General features: G+C 42.4%; 1 protein-coding gene across 1 annotated transcript; it reads left to right on the top strand.

The window, feature by feature from the left end:
• The first annotated feature begins 1278 nt into the window (after positions 1-1278).
• Positions 1279-5731, top strand: LOC21395189 (protein SUPPRESSOR OF MAX2 1). Its single transcript, XM_010111088.2, has 3 exons — positions 1279-3255; positions 3545-3857; positions 3949-5731. Exons 1-3 carry the CDS (start codon positions 1973-1975, stop codon positions 5599-5601), a joined length of 3249 nt encoding a protein of 1082 aa, XP_010109390.1. The 5' UTR covers positions 1279-1972; the 3' UTR covers positions 5602-5731.
• Positions 5732-6723: the final 992 nt, after the last annotated feature.

The raw sequence follows: 6723 nt of genomic DNA, 5'->3' as shown, positions 1-6723 counted from the left end.
AGACGTCACGTGCGTTTAGAACTCGTTCTAAAATAATTTTATTTTTTATATAAAAATAAAAATAAAAATGAAAATGTTTTAAATCTGACAATTTTTAAAAATACGTTTGGTAGTTTTATTAAGAGATTATTTTTAGTATAAAAAACTCATTAATATCTCTCTATTTTTCTCTCTGTTAGAAAGAGGAGAAAACGATAAAAAATAAAAAATGACTAAAAATTATTTTTTATTTCTCTATTATTTTACACTAAATTAAAAAATTATTTTTATTTTTATTTTTTATTTTTATTGCGTCAAACGCTGTTTTAGAAACGTTTTTATTTTTATTTTTTAAAAAAACATAAAAAACAAAAACAGAATAGTTGAAGGTCAATGCGCGTGGAAAACACGCGCGACGAGGATCGTGGGGGGTTTTCTTTTCTCATCACTACTTCTCTAATAAAAGTATAGTAGAAAATAAAAAAAAAATAGAAAAAAAAAGAAAGAAAACAAACGAGAGAGGTAGAGGGGGATAAAAAGGCAGTCAATCCATAGTCATGAATCTTTTTTTTGCCTTTTTTTTTTTTTTGCCCCTTAATTCAACTTCTTACTCTTTCTCTCTCCTCCTAAAAAGTGAGTGTCTCTTTCTCGCTCCATTATCTCGAACGAACTGAAATAGATTAATAGAGAAATATTGGCGATAAAAGTGGCAAAAAAGAAGAAGCAAGTAATAGAAAAACAAAGAATAAACAAAGAAAAAGTTGGACACAAAAAGGAGAGCAGATTGCTGTGCTCACCAAAAAAATGATTTCATTTATGCCTTTATTTTATTCCTTTTTCTTACAGAAATCCTTGCAAAGCTGATCACAGTGATACTACTTCAAACACACTCTCTCTCTCGACTCAATTAAAAAAAAAAAAAAGAAAATTTGCCCCTTTTTATTCTACATATGGGATGGGTTTTGGGTTAGTTTATAATTATTAAAGTTGGGTATTTTTTATTTTTATTTATATTTATTTTTCCTTTTTATTCGGTCTATTTAGTTTGTTGATTTGAATTTTTAATTTGAGTTGAGATGTGACTTTATGTGAGAGTTTTTGACCGTAATAAAAAAATTAAATATGATTATTTCTGAGAATTTTTTACTATAATAAAACTTAAATTTTAAACTCAAATCGACGAAATGAACGCACCTAAACTTTTTCACTTTGTTTTCACTGTTGGTATAAATTTTGTTGGGTATATTGGTGGCTCTCGGATATTTCGGCATTCGTTCACACACAAAAAAAAAACAACTCACATAGAGATAGAAAGAAAAGCAGAGGGGGAGAGAGAGAGAGAGAGAGAGGTGAGAAATGAGAAGAGTTTCTTGTGAAGAAGGGGATCTGTCTTTCCTTTTCGCGTTGAATTCTCTCTCTCAATACAAACATACACCTGGGAGAGATTGAGATAGAGAAAGCCAAAGAAGAGGAGGGAAAAAGAAAAGGAAAGAAAAGAAAATTCGAAAAGATAGATCCCATATAAGAAGAAGAAACTTTAAAAGCTATATATTAGCTGCTGTTACTTTCTCTCCATTTCTTTTTTGTTTGTGTTCGTGAAAAGTTATTTTTTGTGATCGATTTTTTTCTTTCTTCTTTCGAAAATCTCAACTTTGTCTAATTATTCGAAAGCGTTCACACTTTTGTAAACCCAAGTGGGCTTTATTAGTTATTACTCTGAATTCCTCACATTCAGAAGAAGCATTTATTTTCCCTTTTTTTTTTTTCCTTTCTTCTTCTTCTTCTCTTCCTCAACAACTGATATACAAAACTCAAGAGAAAGAAAGCAACATAGAAAGCAAAGGGAAAAAAAAAGAAAAAGAAAAACAAGAGACCCTCTTCAATTCCAGGAGAAATACAAAGAATTGGAATTATTATATGTATATACTTCTGTATATGTATAGATATATATAGACAGACAGAGAGAGGAGGATTTTGATTTTGGATTTGTGAAATGAGAGCGGGGCTGAGCACGATCCAGCAAACACTGACGCCGGAGGCGGCGAGCGTTTTGAACCACTCGATAGCGGAGGCAGGACGCCGGAACCATGGCCAAACGACGCCGCTTCACGTGGCGGCGACGCTCCTGGCGTCGCCGTCGGGATTCCTCCGGCAAGCCTGCATAAAGTCCCACCCCAATTCCTCCCATCCTCTCCAGTGCCGGGCCCTCGAGCTCTGCTTCAGCGTCGCCCTCGAGCGTCTCCCGACGGCGGTTCAGAACTCTTCCGCCTCCGGCGGCGGCGCGGCGGTGGCTGAGCCGCCAATCTCCAATGCTCTGATGGCGGCTCTGAAGCGGGCCCAGGCCCACCAGCGCCGCGGATGTCCGGAGCAGCAGCAGCAGCCGCTCCTCGCCGTTAAGGTCGAGCTCGAGCAGCTCATCATTTCGATCCTCGACGACCCGAGCGTGAGCCGCGTCATGCGCGAAGCAAGCTTCTCGAGCCCCGCCGTTAAAGCCACGATTGAGCAGTCCTTGACAAGTACCGCGTCGAATTCTAATTTGGCTTCGAGTTGTAATAATCCTCAGAGCTCTATATCGATGGGTTTTCGCCCCGGGCCCGCTGCCGCTGCCGTGCCGGGGCGGAATTTGTACTTGAATCCCCGGCTTCAGCAGCAGCAGAATCAGCAGGGCGGTGGCGGTGGTGCGCAACCGGGGCAGATGAGGGCGGAGGAGGTGAAGCGGGTGATTGATATTTTGATGCGGACGAGGAAGAGGAATCCGGTGCTGGTCGGAGATTCGGAGCCCGAGGCGGTGGTGAGGGAGATTCTGAGGAGGATTGACGGGAAGGAATTGGGGGAATTGATGAGTAATGTTGAGGTTGTTCATATGGAGAAGGAGGTCGGTTCGGATAGGACCAAGACGGTGGAGAGAGTGAAGGAGTTGGCCGGTTTAGTCGAGGCTCGGATCGGGAAATCGAGCGGTGGCAGCGGCGTTGTGCTGAATTTGGGAGACTTAAGGGGGCTGGTGGAGCAGCCGGTGAGTTTAGCAGGAGCTCCTGCTCCCCAGACGCAGGTTGTTTCGGAGGCGGGGCGGGAGGCGGTCGCGGAGGTGGCGAAGCTTCTGACGATGTTCGGAGACGGCGGTGGCGGTGGCGGTGGAGGACGGCTTTGGTTGATCGGCACGGCGACGTGCGAGACGTATTTGAGGTGTCAAGTGTACCATCCTTCTATGGAGAATGATTGGGATCTGCAGGCTGTTCCAATTGCCGCCAGGGCTCCTGTTCCGGGACTATTTCCCAGGTAAAATTTGTCTTAGAATTGTTGCCTTTTGATCTTTAGAATTGTTTGATGCATTTCTTATTGTCTAAGGAGAAATGGGAATTTTTGGATTTATGAATGGAATCCAGAATTGCCGTTTTAATGGAATCCATGAACAGTATACTCTACTAAAAATCCTTCTTTGGGAAGTGAAATTAGGATCTGAACAAAAACAACCTTAGATTTTGTGTCAACTCAGGAGTTGCCGAATAATAATCTGAATCTGTCGTTGATGTGTATTGATCTGGAAATTTTTGGGTAAAATCTTTAGGCTTGGAACAAATGGGATTCTCAGCAGCTCAGTGGAATCGCTGTCCCCTCTTCTGAAGGGCTTTCCAACTGCAAAACTTGGTCCACCTAGGCGTTTGTTCGAAAACTTGGATCCGTCTCGAAGAACAACTACAAACTGTTGCCCACAATGCACGCAAAGCTATGAACAAGAGCTATCCAAATTTGTCGCCAAGGAATCCGAAAAATCATCCTCCGACGTTATTAAATCGGAGGGTGCTCGACCTCCTCTGCCGCAATGGCTGCAGAATGCGAAAGCCCGGGACGGCGATGCCAAAACATTGGATCAGCCACAGGTGAGTTTAGTTAAGCTCAAGTTGAACAACAAATGAGGTGATTTTCACATTACTAAATGAGTGACAACCATTTGTTGTTTTCTATCTGCAGAATAAGGAGCAAGAATTGATTCTGAAGCAAAAGTCTCAGGAGTTGCAAAAGAAATGGAGTGATACATGCTTGCATATTCACCCCAGTTTCCATCATCAGCCGAATTTCAGCACTGAGAGGATAGTTCCGACCCCGACGGGTTTAACGATGGCGGGCTTGTATAATCCGAACTTGCTTGGGCGCCAACCTTTCCAACCGAAATTACAGATGAACAGAAGCCTTGGAGAAAGTATGCAGTTGAACACAAACCCAGTTTTGAACCAACCTTCTGAGAGGACTAATTCCCCACCAGGAAGCCCTGTGAGAACCGATTTAGTCCTCGGTCAAATGAAGGTCAATGGCACGGCGCAAGAGCAGAGTCATAAGGAAAGGATCAAGGACTTAATTGGCTGCATTTCTTCTGAAGTACCACAAAACAAGTTCATTGAAATTCATAGAGATGACAAAATGGCTTCCAAATTAGATGCCGACTCGTTTAAGAGACTATCCAAGGGTTTGGCGGAGAAGGTGTGGTGGCAGCCGGAGGCCGCGGTTAGTGTCGCGGCCACAATGACGGAGTGTAAGTTGGGCAGTGGCAAGCGCCGCGGGGCACGGTCGAAGGGTGACTTATGGGTGATGTTCCTTGGGCCCGACAGGGTCGGCAAGAAGAGGATGGCATCGGCTCTTGCAGAGCTGGTTTCTGGGTCCAGCCCGGTGATGATCTATCTCGGCTCTAGGCGTGGAGATGGAGAATCGGATATGAGTTTCAGAGGTAAAACAGTTGTGGACAGAATTGCGGAGGCGGTTAGGAGGAATCCCTTTGCGGTGATTGTGTTGGAGGACATTAATGAAGCAGATATGCTCGTTCGCGGGAGCATAAAACGTGCGTTGGAGAGAGGCCGTCTTGCCGATTCTCATGGCCGTGAAGTCAGTCTTGGAAACGTTGTGTTCATCCTCACGGCAGATTGGTTACCGGACAATCTAAAGTGCTTGTCCAACGGAGTTTTGGTCGACAAAGAGAAGCTTGCGAGTATAGCTAAAAAAGCTTGGCAGCTGAGGCTATCGGTAAGTGGGAGGACCGTGAAAAGGCGAGCGCCCTGGCTTCGTGATGATGATCAGAGACCGACGAAGCCGCGAAAGGAAACAAGTTCAGCTTTGGCATTCGATCTGAACGAGGCTGCTGACACCGAGGACGACAAAGCGGACGGATCGCACAACTCTAGCGACTTGACAATCGATCACGAAGAATACAGCCTCAATAACAGGCCATTACTCGCTGCAGCCTCACCGCCGCCACCCCAGGAAATGCTCGATTCCGTGGACGACACGATTGTCTTCAAGCCAGCAGAGTTTGTTTCCCTTCGCAACGGCATCACGAGCACCATTTCAAACCGGTTCTCCAACATCGTTGGAGCTGGGATTTCACTGGAAATGGATGAAGATGCCGTGGAAAAGATCTTGAGCGGCTTGTGGCTAGGCAGGACAAGTTTAGAGGCATGGACGGAGAACGTACTTGTTCCTAGCTTCGAGGAGCTAAAATCGAGCCTTCCCAGTTCAACTGCCGACGGACTCGTCGTTGTTAGGCTCGAATCGGACGGTGAATCTGACTGTGGAGGCCGCGAAGATTTGCTGCCCAGCAGCGTCAAGGTGGTGGCGGCGGCGGCTGACGCCTGATTTGAGTTTTGGTTGGGATAGAATTGGTAATTCCATCATGTTGTGATGGTCAAAACTGTAAATATGAAGAGCTGTTTGGCGGGTAGTCAAAGGTACATTTGGGAAGGTCAAGAGAAAACCGTTAGAAGAAGGGAAATTTTTTTTCAAGAGAAAACCGTTAGAAGAAGGGAAAGAGAGACGTTGAACAGATTGAAGGAAAGGAAATCTTACAACAGCCACACATTAATGTCTTTAAATCTCAATACTCACTTTCCCCCTCTTTTTTATTTTTTTTATTTTTTTTTATTTTGCCCTTTTTTTTGTTCTTTAATTGTATTAGATTATTAATTAATTTCTTTATGCCAAAATTTATAGTGTCTGAATAGTCGTTAATAAATATTTATTAATTACGCGGATAATGATTAATAAGATGAGGCATTTCTCCCCTTCATTTCTCAATTTGGGCAAAATTTTTTTTTTCTTTTTGGCTTTTTGAATTGCCTTTTCCAATTTTGTACATGCTTTTGGACAAATTGGGGGAAAAAACACTTCAGGAAACGTGACGTGGCGATGACTATCTACTTAGTTGATCTCACTAAATGACACGTGGACATCCAACAAATTTCACGTGTCTTCTAATCTTGGACGTAGGATTCTCTCCCCCAAAGAATATTGTAGAAACGTGTATGAGGATCACTCTGCGGCGCATCGTGACCTTTTTTTCTTAAGCGTGTGGGGGCTCCAATGACCGTAAGATAAGATGACTCTTTGGATACATATTAAAGTCAACTTGATGGTCGAAGTAAAGTTAAAAGTCATAATATGCTTTATCCTCTTTTTTTTTTTTTTTTTTTTTTTTTTTTTTTTTTTTTTTTTAAATGCCTCTATATTATGTTTTAAAATAGTCCTTAATTATTTAAAATGATTCAAAAAGCTTCCTGATATATAAAAAAATATTTAAAATACCCACTCCGTTTAACACTGTCTATAGAACAAACGTGACAATTCATTTTATAATTTTAAACTCAATTAAGATGAAAAAACAATAAATAAAAAACCACATGAAATTTTCTCTTGAAAAAGGAAACAAAATGCATCTGGGTAAAGTTTCTACACAAATCTTCTCAGCGATTGAGAATCCAA

Source organism: Morus notabilis, unplaced genomic scaffold (genome assembly GCF_000414095.1).
Source record: "Morus notabilis unplaced genomic scaffold, ASM41409v2 Scaffold703, whole genome shotgun sequence".
In the NCBI taxonomy this organism is placed as follows: domain Eukaryota; kingdom Viridiplantae; phylum Streptophyta; class Magnoliopsida; order Rosales; family Moraceae; genus Morus; species Morus notabilis.
Note: the sequence above shows the minus strand (reverse complement) of the source record. Positions and strands in the feature narration are given on the sequence as shown.

Excerpts from the sequence above, each read along its gene's own strand:
- LOC21395189 (XM_010111088.2), top strand. The coding sequence starts at position 1,973 with ATGAGAGCGGGGCTGAGCACGATCCAGCAAACACTGACGCCGGAGGCG. Across the intron at positions 3,256-3,544 it reads GTTCCGGGACTATTTCCCAG|GCTTGGAACAAATGGGATTC; the intron begins GTAAAATTTGTC and ends TAAAATCTTTAG. Across the intron at positions 3,858-3,948 it reads AAACATTGGATCAGCCACAG|AATAAGGAGCAAGAATTGAT; the intron begins GTGAGTTTAGTT and ends TTCTATCTGCAG.